The sequence below is a fragment of the Oryzias latipes genome, chromosome 10 (assembly GCF_053564925.1).
Source record: "Oryzias latipes strain Hd-rR chromosome 10, Olatipes_Hd-rR_3.1".
NCBI lineage: Eukaryota > Metazoa > Chordata > Actinopteri > Beloniformes > Adrianichthyidae > Oryzias > Oryzias latipes.
Window position 1 is genome coordinate 25,641,828 of NC_136246.1, and position 14,743 is coordinate 25,656,570.

At 42.5% G+C, this 14,743-nt stretch overlaps 1 protein-coding gene across 1 annotated transcript in view; it reads left to right on the top strand.

Moving 5' to 3' along the window:
• efnb1 (ephrin-B1) overlaps window positions 1-14,743 on the top strand; it is a 62,452-nt gene that overhangs the window by 35,597 nt on the left and 12,112 nt on the right. Inside the window, exon 3 of the mRNA XM_004073539.5 lies at window positions 12,619-12,711. Within this exon, the coding sequence (XP_004073587.1) occupies window positions 12,619-12,711 (93 nt within the window). The remainder of the gene's footprint in view (window positions 1-12,618; window positions 12,712-14,743) is intronic.

The following is a 14,743-nucleotide window of genomic DNA, read 5'->3' on the forward strand; positions in this document are numbered from 1 at the left end:
GTCCGCCTCCCTGAGCTGGAGCCCGGGCTTGTTTACACAAAATCATCGCAGAAATATGGGTGTATAATTATAGAGGTTGTTAGTTTTAATGTTGCATCCTTGCAATGGAAACCACCACATGCTTGGTCAGCTTCGATATAGAGCGCCTGATGAAACTCTGACCGGGTATGGCGTGAACATTTCTGTGGGGAGTGTTTTTCTTTTTTTTGGTCTTTTTTCTTTTTTTGGTGGGAGACGTAACAGAGAAAAAGTTGATTCTTGATGGAATCAAATCTGTGCAAAGCAAGCAAACATGAATCACGAGGCGGCGATAGAGATTTCTGCGGTTGTCCGACGCATAAATACAGAGTCTAAATACTACCCTGTGAGCCAGGACCAAGCCCGTTTCTGTGAATTCAGCTCAGCGGCAGAATGTTCATGTTCCATTCCAGCATGACCACAGACACACAAACAAAGTAACAGGAGCAGACAAACACACAGGTCTGTGAGTGCGCACAAACACACATGCATAAATAAGCACAAAGCCACATAAGCAATTTTAAATACAGTATATATAAATAAATATATACGTTGCATGCAAATAGATCCACACATATAAATCCAATGCGCCCTTTGTCTCCTATGCACATATTTGCTTTCCTAATAGGAACTGCTTCTTGCATTGTGTGTTTGTTAATGTGCGTTCAAGAGAGCAGCAGCTCAGCTGTGCGTGAGATATTTTCAGTCAGCAGTCCCACAGGTGCAGTGTGTGTGCTGTCAGAGTTTGTGCTCACCATGATGGATGGATGCTGAGGAAAAAAAGCGTGTCTTCAAATAAATATGAGCCGTGTTTGAGCTCAGCCTGCCTCTCACGATGACGATTCTTCAGGAGCAATTTTGCCTCCCAGTCAAAACCCCTGGGCCACATTTCTCTCTCTGTCTTCCCTTCTCTCTCCCCGTGTTTTCCTGCAACTTAATCTTTCTCTCACTCCACCTTTGCCATGCCACCTATTTCTCTCTGCTCTGTAGATCTCACCCCGTCTCCTCCCTCCTTGTGTCTCTCCTGCACAGTGACAGATCCTGCAGGAAATTGTTCTGCGATGGCTAGACATTTTTGTGTTGTAGCTGTTTATTTGTGCAAAGGGGGGCACAGGAGTCCAGTGGCTTAGTTTATTTTGCTCCGGGGGCTAAGCCCCTGCAACTCTTTTACCGTCAAATGCCAAAAAAGATCTGATCCCCGATCAGCGTGGGTTTTACCGTGTAACCAATACCAGGGATGAAGAGAGAAGGGAGCAAAGGATGTAATCAGTGCGTGTGTGCGTGCATGTTTGCATCAGCTGCTAGCCCTGTGTGTGTTAGGATGTAATCAGCAGCGTTATTTCTGTGGTCTGCTGTGTTCTCTGATTGGGGTTTTGTGAATAACAGAGGATGGGAGGGAAAGTGTTTCTTTCCCGGCTTCTTGCGTTGCAGCCCGGCCTTGGAGACGGTGAAGCCTCTCAGCGGTTTGGATGCAAACTCGGAGCCTTGGCGCTTTTGCGCACTAGCTTCATCATGCCCTCTATCCATTATGTGTCTGTCAGTGTGTCAACATGTGTCTCCCGGTGTCTGTGTTTGTGTGTCGCAGCCTGTTAGAAGTGTTTTGACTTGAAACGGTCTTGGCTGCAGTCGACTCGCCCCCATGTTAACAGGTAAAGGAGAATCCCTCAGGGTTTGGACACACCGGCTCACACATAAGCACTCGTGTCACGCAAACTCACCATTGCAGGGACATGTGCGCGCCCACACGCCTTTCCCCATCTCTTTTTTTTCTTCCGTTTGCAAATTTGTTTTGTGACAACAGATGGGACTCTTCTCTCCAACAAGTGCTCTCTCTGTCTCTCCAAGGCCATCTTACCATCTCTGCTGTCTGTTTGCTCCACAATCTAGCGCTCTGAAAATTAGACAGCTATTTGTTGGAGGCATACATCAAGCCCCTGAATGCTGCCACCCCCTCGATGAGAGGGCGCTTTCATTTTTCCCCTTGTATCTTGAAAAACAAAAGGTTCATCCAAAATAAAGCATGAATTGCTTTGAGTGCATCATTGGATAGCTCTCTCACACAAAACACCTCACTGGGTTTGACTGTTTAAGGTGGAGCTTCCAAGCGTGCAATCTATTGTTTGTTTGTTTGCTTCCTATTGTTGATAAAAAAATTTTTTGGGATGTTGTGCTGAGCAACACAAGGCTGAATCAGTTGTCATAACTCTCTTCTGGAGGCCAGATTGAAAAGGTCAGTGAGAATGAAGCTCCTTTATCCATGGAGGATGGATGGATGTAGAGTAGGAACTGCAAGCAGGAACTTAGTACACATGTTTAAATACATTTACATAAATGCACACACATGCACAAACACAAACGCCCCCCTGCAAGCTCATATTTCACATGCAGCAGGAGGAGTGAGGAGACCTCTTTGGATTTCTTGTCTGACATAAATTGTGCCTGTTCCTCTCGCTTTAGCTCTGGTTTCGCTCAGGAAGGGGGTTTACTCGCAGATTACCTCGTCAGTCGGTTGAGATTTTTTTTTTTTTTGGAGCCATGTGGCCTTTGACATGCCACCACTATCTCCCGCCACATTCCGATCCATCCCAGTGGTTCCTTTATCAGGCTGATTTGTGGCGCATGGATCCGTTGGTGGATCAGCAAGGGCAGCTCTTCCGCCGAGGTCAGAGTCCCGTATCACCTTTGTAAACGGCAGCAAAAGGCCAAAAGAAAAAACGAAGAGGATCGTTCTTTTTTCTTCAGCCTGGATTTAAAGGGCGAACTGCGGTTCACCTCATATGATTATCAGTGCAAATGAAGCAAGACGAAAAGTTCAATGGGCCCCCTGTTGGGGGAACACACTCACTGAGAGACCTTCTGTCAGCTGATTGCACATGTGTAATCTGACAACACCAGTACCACCCACTAATATGTGGGAAATAATTACTGGGATTTATCATATGCTAAGCTTCGTGCAAATGCATTTTCATGGGCAGAGTAATTGAATAAGGCTGTAGCTTTTTTTTTCTTCCTTCACTCTGAATGTCAAAAAGAAGAAGATCTGAGATAGTTCTAACAAATTCTTACATTCAAGTGCTTTATATGTTTATATAAGAAGAATTCATCCTCCCACTGCAGACAGCAGCAGCAATAACTTAGCAAAAATTGGACATTTTCTGGAGCTGCTTATGTGAAGTAAGTGGTGGGAACCTGACGAGTGGCCCAAACCAAGCAGGTCACAAGATAATTAAAGGAATGCTAAAAAAAATGGCTTCTCTTGTGTGCTCAAAATGGGATTGTTGTGATTTATAGCTTGTTTTTGAAGTCATTTAAACCCACAAGGACTTTTTGTCTTGCCTTAAATCATTTGTGTTATGGTAAAGGCTGAACTATTTCAGTGCTTTTATAAAGTCGTGTTTACAGTAAAAGGATATGACCACAGATTTAGGCTTTATTTTTCAAAATTAAGCGTAAAGAAATGCATATGTTGTCGCTTATGCCTCGTACTAATTACACATGCATAAATTTCCTTTAACATTCCTTTTTTATCCTTCATTCCCTTCGTGTTTTCAGTTTTAGATATTTATGGACATTTTTATAGCAGTTCCTCATTCTGGATAGAAGCCAGCTCTCCCTATTATAAGGTGAGGGTTAATAGAGAATGAAATTGAATAATATGCTCCCTTGCTTTGTGTGTAACTTTCCGGAGTGATCTTGAGCGAGGAATTTGGCAAACTGTTTAAAGAATCTTTCCCTTCGACTTATCAACAGGACGTGACCAGTCCCAAAAGTTTCTCACGACAAACAAGGGGTGGATCAGAAGATTAGGGAAGTAGATAAAAGGGGAGCCTAAACACAGGAGCTGAAGTTGTGTGGACTGATGGTCGATTTGGATTAATGGGCATCTCGCCCACTCTCTCTGTGATAAAGGAAAAACTGGGCCCGTGATGGGATTAATGAAGCTCTAATGTACAGCGTTCCCCCTGGCTTTTCCAAGAAGGAAGCTGTGTGCATGTGCTTAACTGCACACAACGTTAGCTGTAAATAAGGCTGGTGCACACATCCATAATGGCTGAAAGTGAGATAAACAGCCACGCAGAAGCTCCCGCATGAACAGTATTAACCTTTCGCTCTTCTTTGGGACTGCGTCTGGGCCCCCAGCATGTGTTGTTTCTTCCTTAACCTTTAGCTTGCACCAACAAGAAGGTGAAATGGCATTTTTTTTCCCTTTTGACCCAGTTTCTACTTGAGTTATTTCTCTGTACACGCAACATTTCAGCTGCTATTAGTCAAAGCATGCAGTGTCTGAGAGTGGAGCCTCAGAGGCAAGTGTGTGTCTGTGTTTGTGAACTGTGGTAACTGTGAATGTGCTGCTCAAGACGTGTTTGTTCACCTGTTTGTTTTGTGTATTCAAGGGTGTTAATGTGTTTGTGTCTGTGCATGCCCTGCAGGCCTGTGCCACTTTTCAAAAACAATGATCTAATAGATGTGGAGTGATGTTTAAAACACGGGAAAACAAACGTTCACGATTCTGTCGCTGAACCTGTGCAGAAACATCTCAGGGCCCGTATTCTTGGTGTTAGGTCTGCAAGTGATTTGTGCTAAACTGCTGAGGTTTTCTCTGGCTGCAGCTTGATGATATCGGTGAAAAGAGCCATTACTGCCAATTAGTTACTATGTCATTACAGAGAGCTGTGTGGGCTACTGGCAAAATCTTCTACATTACACAATATATTTAGGAGCTAAAATAGCTGGTAGGGCTGCCTGAAAATGTTCCATATTTGGAGCTGCTAGGGTACGCTCGGCTTTATAATCATCTGTAATGGTTATGAAATGAGTATAGACGCTTGGAATGCTGGCATTTCATAACACAACTTTAATACTGTCTGCATCAGCTCATAGTATTAGAAGTTGCACGTCCCCACACCCTCAGGTTACACAGTTTTAATGTGCCAATCGACTGCGCTCCCAATCCTGCAGTCCCCCAGTGAAAACCTGTCAGACTTTGTGGATTTCAGCTCAGACGCACGCTTGCACATCTTGAGCGGGCCTTCGTCATTGCCATGCGTGTGTGTGCGGCGGCCGTGCGAGGGGCGGTGTGGGCTGCGGCCAGCAGGAGCACACGGGGAAAGGTTCGAGATGCCATGCGCTCCAAGATGAGTCTGTCCACATCATGTCATGTCGGAGTGCGCTCAGTCTCTTCACGTTTGAGACAGATGACTTGCTCTACTCCCTGGGGTCCTCCTGTTATTCTGCATCCTTTATCTCCAACTGATCCAACAGGCGGTCTGTGCCCTGTGTCCATGTTCAGTCCTGCTTGTTTGTGTCTAGCCTTAAGTTTCCTCATGCACTTAGCGCCAAATGTGTTTTCATGTGCTTGCGCTTGAAGGACAATATCTTCCCCTCCCTTTTTTTTTTGGTGAGGAAGTTTTGTGCTGCGGATGGGAGCACACGGGTTTCTGTGGCATGCTGAGTTGGGAAATGGAGAGTGGAAAGTGTAGCAGTGTAAAAGCTCTGCCCTGCTGGATTCACCACAGAGGTGACACACAGACACCCACAGCTAAATGAAGCAGAATCTCCCTGTGACTGCAGGCTGCTCGTACTGACACACACACTCATGGATACACACAACCACACTTTGGGAGCTGCTGACAGGTCCTCTACAGAGGTTAAAAGCTGTCATAAGTAGTCCTAAAGCACTACCCTACTGATGCTATCCGTGCAGGACCTCAATTCCTCCAACTTTTCCCTTTAGTAATGTAGAACTGGTGTAGTGAGACCACACACATGCAAACACTTACAGGCCGTGCAAACATATGGAGGTATAGTCATTTGCATTTTACTTGAATGCAAGCACATTTTTGCAAATGGAAATATATATTTTCCCTCTCACTGCACAGCAAACCCAGTTGTAAAGCACACACGTAATGACTGTAATGGAGAGTTTAAGAAAAATGCTGAGTGTGAGTGATGGCAGCAAGCTGGCACACACGAGCATCCACACACATGCACCAAATCCAGCACGCATATGCTTATTCCACTTCACAGAGACAGATCACTTCCCACCTCTTCTTCTTTCCAAACCAAGCCTCCCCTCAACTCCTCACTTCATCACCTCCTTCCATATTCCCCTGCAGACATATGCACGCATGGCCATCCCACTCCCCCTCACGTACACATGCATGTAGACCCACTTCAGACAGATCAGGTCTCACCAGTCTCCAGCTCACACAGACTGGCCTTCAAAAGAGAAAAAAAAATACAAGAAAAGTCCAGCATCCTCTCCTGCCCCTCCTTGCCCATCGCCTCTTTCCGTCTTTTTTTCTTACACCCCTCTCCTAAAAAAAGAAACAACTGACACATTTACACACCTCCACTTGACATTTTTCCCTCACCCGTCAGCACCCCCCCACCCCCACCTCCCTGCTATCCCACAGTGCTCTCTGCAGGGAGGATATGAAGGCACCCTGTAATTTTGCTGCTGCAGGAGCTTTTAAGTCCCGCCTGATCTTCTGGCTACATAGACGGCCAAAGTGTCTACGTGGTGTGCATGTGGATGTGTTCTTGTTTGTCTGCACGCAGTATGTATTCTCTCCTCTATGGGCCTGGGAGCATATTTGGTTGCGTTTGAGAGAGTCGGCTAATCAGGACGCAGGAGAAGAGCTCCCCCTCTGGCTGTTTTCTGAAGCAGAGACATGAGCAACAGTTGGGTGCACAAGGCAGCTTACCACCACAGAACCTTGACACTATATGCTTACTAGACCCACAGCAAAGTGGTTCCTGGGAGCATGCACTACAATCAGAGCTGCAGACATGGTGATCCTCTGCAACAATACAGTGTGGGGAAAATAACCTACAGATGAGAAAATCAGCCATGTCTACTCTCATTACTCAAAACCACATTTGTTGGGACCTAAATTCAATATTAGAGGAACAAAATAGCATGAAAAATGTGAGCTTCAAGTATTGAAGCTGTGACAATTTTATATTGTCTGCCAGGTTTTATTATGGAACAGAACCACGAAGACAAAAAAACACACCAAGCTGAGAGCACCTGATTAATCTGAGGTGATATGAGAAGTCTGAATGAATTTTCTTTGCTGATGCTAAACCTGCAGACGGGGCTACGTGGGAGAGAGGGCAAGTGAGAGGTTGGAGGTTGATTACTGATTTCCATTTCTATTTCTAGGACAAAGAAATAGAAGTCTGATGGGCTGGGACATCTATTTAGATCCATTTCATTCCACCATAATCAGGCTTTAGCCATTCCCTAATACTCAGGATTAGAAAAGGTTCAAAGTGCAAACATCCAGATCCCCCAGCATTATTCCAGTCTGTCAACCTCAGTCTGTATATTTTTTCAATGTATGAGTGTGTGTGAGTGCACATGCATTCCTGCATGGATGCCAGATCTTCTGGGCAAGGTTATCTCTGGAACCAGGTACATATAGCTAATCTAACCTTCTCTGTGCTCATTCGGGAGTGAAATATTTTTGTTTAAATAGGCTATTTTGCCTCTCAGCACTCCAGTTCTGGTTTTCTAATGTAAATAAAAGCCAATATAAGGAGAGTTGCAGCTATGAAAAATAGCTATTTGTGTTTTGACGCTCTGTTTGATGCAGACACACACCTAGCGTTACTGTGTTTGGCTCCCCGCTTTACTCGTAGAGGATGAAACAGCTCTGGGTGCAGGATGTTTTTTTTCCACTGCTGACTGTGGTTGTGCCTGTTTTTATATTCAGCCTTTTCCTTTTTTTTTTAAATCCCTTTCCAAAATTTTTTAGATATTATTAGTGGTGGTTACTGTGACTACCCAGTGCCTGTTTGGCTCATCTAAGTGGAAGTCTGAATGCTGTGGAGAACGGGGTGGGTGGGTGGGAGGGAGGTGGCCAATGAATGTCACCTCTCATCCACTTTCTCATTAAACAACCTGCTCTCTGTCTGTCACATGGCCTGCATCCATCTTCTCGCTCCGTTCTTCGGGCAGATGTTGCGCATGCAAGTGCGCGCACACGCTTACAGACACGGCAGCACACGCTCGCACAGCCCATTGTGCTGTGTGAAAGCAAGCCCTCTCGGCTGGATAGGAATAATAAGCAGTAGATGATTCATGATGGAGAATGCATTCAGCAGGACCACCTGAGTGACCTCATTTAGCCGACCTGAGAATAAATATAGGCCACCTTGCTGCATTTTAGCCTGAAATTGTGCTGATTTGGCCAGTCGACTGTGGATCCTCCATTCTTCTTTTAGGAGTACCTCAGGGAGCAGTTCTTCCTCTCTACCTTTAATCCACTCCTGACATCTGCATGCACTGGTATTTTGCAAAGCAAACAAGTTTTTATCAAGTGAAGTACGGTAGCAGAGGTTTGTGTGCAATGCTGGAACAGGAGCCTCTCTTGCCACTGTAAGGTGGTGTCTTGGCTGATGCTTTTGTTCTGCAAATATTTCCCGACGTCAACATTTGGCACCTGGTTTCTCTTATGACTTCAGCAGCTGTAGATCCTTTGTTCTCCCACTAGTCACTCTGTGGCCAGTGATCCACACCCACGAGGAGGGTCTTAAATCATACAAAACTCCTGCTTTGGAGCCAACTGCTTTGCTTGAAAAGAAGTAACCCTCTTCCGTGCAATGACCAGTTCTTTGGGTACTCCGGATGGCTGAACCAGTTTGTTCCACTAAATGATTAATAGCAGACCGTGAGTTTCTTTGTTCTTGGTGCTGTCATTGCTTCATCCCCCAGTGTTTTCATCCCCTCCGAGACACATAGGAGTACCCAATTCCCCAGTATCCTCTTTCCAAAACACGACATGACAGTCGGCCTTTTAAAATCTGGAAATCCAGATTTGGATTAACGTCAGTAACGAGGGGATGAATTGAGAGAGGGAGGGTTAGGGGGGGAGGAAAAAAATTGAAAGAGAGAAAGAGAAGATGGAGCGAGTGAGAGGCTTTTAGATTAAAGAGAAAAAAGCTGCCTGTGTCCTTGTTGTAAAGTGGAGTCAGGGACTTGGATGAATGTGGCTGGCATAGTTTTCATGTGACCTCTGACATGATAGATGTGAGCAAAGTGATTTTTTTTTTTTTTGCAGTCGCAAAAAGACAAACACAGAAGTTTGCTGTGCTTAACCGTGTCCGAGTTGGATTTAAAAACTCACCAAACATTTGAAAACGCAGCCAGCAGCTGCTCCCCTCATCTTGAATAATGCTTTAAAGATGGACTCCCATACGGAAATATGGTTGCGTTTGGTCACAGTTAATCAGATTATGGATTTCCATTCGCACGGTGAAGGCCCGAATGATGTGACATTTCACATGACCTGAATGAAAACAACATTTACAGTGATCATTTTTCGGAATCCAGTCCAGCTATATGAAGCTCTGAAACGTAACTGTGCTGCATCACTACCACAGCAGAGCCGCATAGATTTTTCAACAGCATTGATTACGCTTGCAACAAAAAAATCTGTTGACTCAGAACTTTGACTGTTCATATTTTTAAAACCTTGGTACAGGAATACTTGTGCTTTTTTTCTTTGGAATAAATCCTGTTGGTGAGCATAACTAAAAAGTACTATGGACGAAGGAAGGGACCGAAACTACAAAATTAAAAGAATGACATTTCATGAATAGATACAACTTTTCAAAACTCTAAGGCTTTGACCTTCAAATGTTTCTAAAACATCAAAAGCTGCAAAACCTTCAATACAACAAAGGACAAGCACTGATATCTGGCAGCCAACTGAAGCTGGATTGAAACACCGACGCTGTTTTAATCCCTCTGTCACCCAATACATTTAAAGAGAGCACAGCGTGATGTTTACAATCTGCTGATGTTTTTGTTCCCGAATAATAAATCGTTTCGCATTATTCTTACAAAATATTTCATAAATAAATAAATGGCTTATTGTTAAAAGTTTGACAGAGTTTTGGTTAAAAGTTAAATATTTGTTTCAATTATAGGGACTTTATAGGAATCAAGCAGAAAGGCTTAAAGACACAGGGATGTCTGACAGATTATGAGTTTTATTTTATCAAGAAAATTAAAAATAATGCAAAACTGAAACAAAACTGAGACTAAAAAAAAAAGGTCTGCATGAAATAACTACTCAAAATAGTAACAATAAATTTATATAATATATATAGGCAAGCAAGGGTTTATATAAGGGGTTTGATCAAACCCCCTGAACACAATGGGGTTAAAAAAATGAATACCCAATGAAAAATTATCATTAAAGAAGCCGGATTAGAATAACTCCCCGTGCATCAGACATTGTATGGCCTAACAAGCTGACTTCAGCATTTAAGTCAGCTGGAATTTTTTGTTTGTGGAAATGCAAGTAACAAATCTATCCACATAATATACATTGTAAAATGAATGTGTTCACCCTAACATTGTACAATAAAAATCAAATGATATATAATATGAATTAACAAGGGGCGCTTTATTTATTGTGTGGTTTTATAATAAACTAAGTTAATGAAACGTGTGATTGTTGATATTACTATAAATGTACAATCCATCAAATGCTGATTAAAACAAACGTCCTATTTACACGATGCAGACAGAAAATTGTTTGTCCAGGTTTTTTTTTTCAGTGAAAAAGTGCTAGTGAAAAGAAAAAAAACATTGAATATGTTAAATCAAATTGTTGCAGCTTTATAACAGAGAGGAATGCTTCACCAAACCAGAAGGAAAATTCCTTTTAAAGTAAGCGACTTAAGTTAACCGTCTGGTTCCCCCAAGAGTGGAACTACAATTTGCCCTTAGTAAGGTTATTCAATCAACTTTAAGCTTGATCTTCAAAGTGCTTGTTTCTCTAACTTTTTTCAGGAAATTAAAACCTTAAAAGAGGAAAAATTGGGTGTGAAAAAAAAAGTCTGAGAGGATTTTAGTGCTTGTGGAGCTTTTAGATCTGCAAGAAGCTGCAGAACTGATAACAAGGCTGTTGAGCTCTCCATCTTTGGATGTTCCCCTTATAAAAAGGCATCCTCTCTGCCCAGAATCCACATAAATCACAAGACTCACTTAGCCTTGAGTGTTCATTCACATTAATGCCCCCACGTAAATTTAAGCTTCCCTCTTTTTTCCCCATTCCTGTGCGGCTCTCGTCTCCGCTGCCCGTATACATTTCAGTTTCGACTTCACTCGGTTGTGTTGACTTGGGGGGTGGGGGTGGGGGTTAGCCAAAGAGCTCCTGACATGATGTTATCACAATAAGTCTCTCAAATTATCACTCTGTCCAGCCGCTCTGACAAAATGTTTTGGCCCTCCTTGTAATTTAGAGCCTGATCTAATAATGTAACATAATATTAGTGCAATTCATTATTTGGTTTTCGTCTATTTTGCTGAAGCACCAAGCTGAAATCCCACTGGGGCAACAGAATGTCAACATTAATAAAGCGTTGGAATGAAAGTGCATGAATAAATAGATGGATTTTTCCATAGCTGCAGAGCCACATTGATAGATCATTACACAGTTAGTAGATGCCTGTAGAAACATTAAGCCAACAAATACTGCGACCCGCCCAGCCTCCCCCACCTCTGCCTGTAGCTAAAGTTTGCTTCTCTTTTGTGTCATCATTAGATAAGCAGCCTCTCCAATACTATCTCATCATAATGAGGGTGCCATCTGAAGCAATCATCCTGGGAGATGGTCATTGAGTTAAGAGGGAGGGAAAGGGAGGGGTAGAGCCAGATACCGCAGATAAAGGAGGTGGGGTGGTGGTGGTGGGGGGCTAAATGAAGTGAGACCCAGACGGATAATGCACGGAAAAGAAAGGAAAACGTTGCTGAGGAAGGGAGTGTGTTAAAACAGCAGACCAAGCAGAGATTGAGATAATTTGGGGAATTCCAAAATTAGAGGTGTGCAGACATAAGAGCATGCCCACCCACACACACACACAGACACACATAGATGCCCAGCCTTGTGTTTGACTGCTCAGCGTTAAGGTCAGAGTCACACTCTGTCTCCTTAGGTCATTATCAGGGCCCTAAAATAGACAACCGATTGTGTCGGTGCGTGAAGCGACTGTGACATTGGAAAAAGACCCACCACCCTCGACCCCTAAACTCCTCACTCAAGTCAGAGCAGACTTTCAAACGGAGCGGCCAGCTCGCACACATGCATGCCCTAATTTGTAGAAGGAGGCAGAGACGTGCTCATGCAAATGTTGAAGGGGGCATTTAGCTCCCTTTACTTTCAGCACGGAGCGGCACATGTGGCCTGAGAGGAGTAAACTGCTTGAGGACTTGGCAAGCAGCTGGAAGCTCACAGCCATGGCTTACTGCTGAACCATGCAAAGACAGAAATCACACACAAACTCCCCCCTCTGCACACACACATAGGTCTGTGTTCCTCCACCTCAGCGCCCATCCAGCCTCCGTGGACCATAATGTTGTTCCATTCATTTGACTTCATTTTACTGTGTTAATGAGTGGTACCATTGAGAGGAGCTCGTAGTTGATTGAGGGTGAGAACCGCTAATCACTTGAACAGCTAATCAGTACTTGTTGTAAATATTGATTAGTTCTGTGCGTTACAGCCGTGCTTATTAACCAACGTGTCACCATCTCTCCCCTTTCTTCTTCTCTTTCTTCTCCATCACGTCCTTCCACTCCAGCGACTTCCAACGGCACAATTGAGGGCCTGGAGAACCGAGAGGGAGGCGTTTGCAAGACCCGAGCCATGAAAGTCATCATGAAAGTCGGACAAGGTAAATGTGCGCCCACCTCACATGTAGAACACGATCCACAGCTGCTGCCTGCGAGCCATGTTTCACTTTAGTGTGACATTTCCATTTATTGCTGTGTGTGTGCAACAACACAATGTTCAGTCCAATGAGACCAGCTCTTTGCGGCTATAAAGTTGTTCTGTGAAATACTTCTGTCACCTGGGTTAAAGTTTTTCCTATTTTTTTGTTCTGACTTTACAATTGGTAAAAACTGCATCATTCATCTTGATTCACTTGCATTTAAATTAATACACTTTATTAGATTTAATGTTGAATTTAGGCAAAAATACCCATTTTCACATTTATTAACATATTGACCAATTACATGTTTCATTGGTTGAATTGATCTACTGGTAACTTATCAACAGAAAATCACTGCTTTTACCACATTTTTAAATAATATTGGGGCAGTATACTTTTAATACATGTTACATGTTTCAGTATAAATGAAAACATTTAAAACTTTTTAATTTTTAATTTGTTTTCAGTTTCTGTTTTATTCGTTGGGATTACAGATTTTAAAAATCCTTATCCTGGTATAAGCATCTCTGCTCATTTGAGCTTCATGATATTTGTACTCTGTTACCTTTAACCACATTATAGGGATGCCACAATTCTCGGTTTAAAACCTCACTGTGTTTATTACCTTCAAACAGAATCATAGGGGGAAAATCATGAAAATATGGCAAGGATTTCCATATTGGATTATTTTGTTTGTTCGACATTGTGACCCCGGCAATAGAAACCTATTTTATTCAAACATACTTAATGATGCCTACCGGTAATTTGAAAATATACTTGCAGTAAATACACCATATATGTAAATAATTGCCTTAATTTTAAAAAGTAAGACTTGAAGAGAAAAAAAACCCACTGAATGCAGATTTACCAGAGATTTTGCACCATGGCCATGGCTATGATGTTCCATGAGTAAATGAGTCAGTAGATTAAAATCCCTTGGAGCTCAAATGTGGAGGTAGTTTTTATTTTTTATTTTTTTGGGTGAAAATTCAAGATTCAAGATGGAGGCCTCCAACTGAGGTCAAAGTCAACAAAGTTTTGGTTGTGGCTGTAGCCCTAACCCGATCACTCTGGAAAAAAAAAAGTATTTTGTCATATTGTGTGAAAATCTGAAAAGCACAGAATTTCACTTTTTGCTAAGAAAAATTGGCTGCCAAGATGTAGGTTCTGTAGCCATCCCATAATAATGTTAAATATTGAAATATTTTTAAGCCCCATGATAGATTTTGGCCCCATAATATTTTTTTGACAATTTTGCCTGCTGCCTGCTGATGTCATCATTTTTTGGGTAGGGGGACTGTTTGCTATGCTTAATATTCATTTTTGATGGTTGCCATTTGCATGCAAATTTTGCTGAGTTTTTGAGTATATATATCACCATTAAAAAAAAATATATACATATATATATATACCAGAGCTTAGAGCTAGAACTACATAGAAAAAAGCCCTTTTCTGCTGTTATGTAGTCACGCTGACCTGCCATTTTATTTTTCATACCTTTTTTATTACACAGACCATAACATTTACACATCATTTTCATCACAACCCCTGTGGGAACTGGCATCTGACATGCACAGCAGCGGCAGCAGCTTACATGATCTGCTGTGCAGAAAGATTAAGACATATTGCATCATTAAATAAACAAATGATATGTCTGTCCAAACTTTCCTCCACCACGCTCTTACCTGCTATAATTAGCTGAGGCAGCAAATCATTTTTTTACTCAGCGAGAGCCAAATTAACGAGAGAAAAGTGTTTAAAAGTCTTTGAGCTGCAGCTGAAGCTTCTGGTCTCTCTTGCAATTAAATATTAATATTTTCATCTGCTTCCATCCACTGCCTTTTTATTTAAATTGTACAACAGCATGTTAGTTTGATTTATGCTGATTTCTATGGTAAAACAACATGTTGTTACAAGAAAGTTGCAATTCTCAGGGGATTTACTTTTTTTGTGCTAACTATGCCAACAAACAAGTTAGTTTTAAAGCATTCTG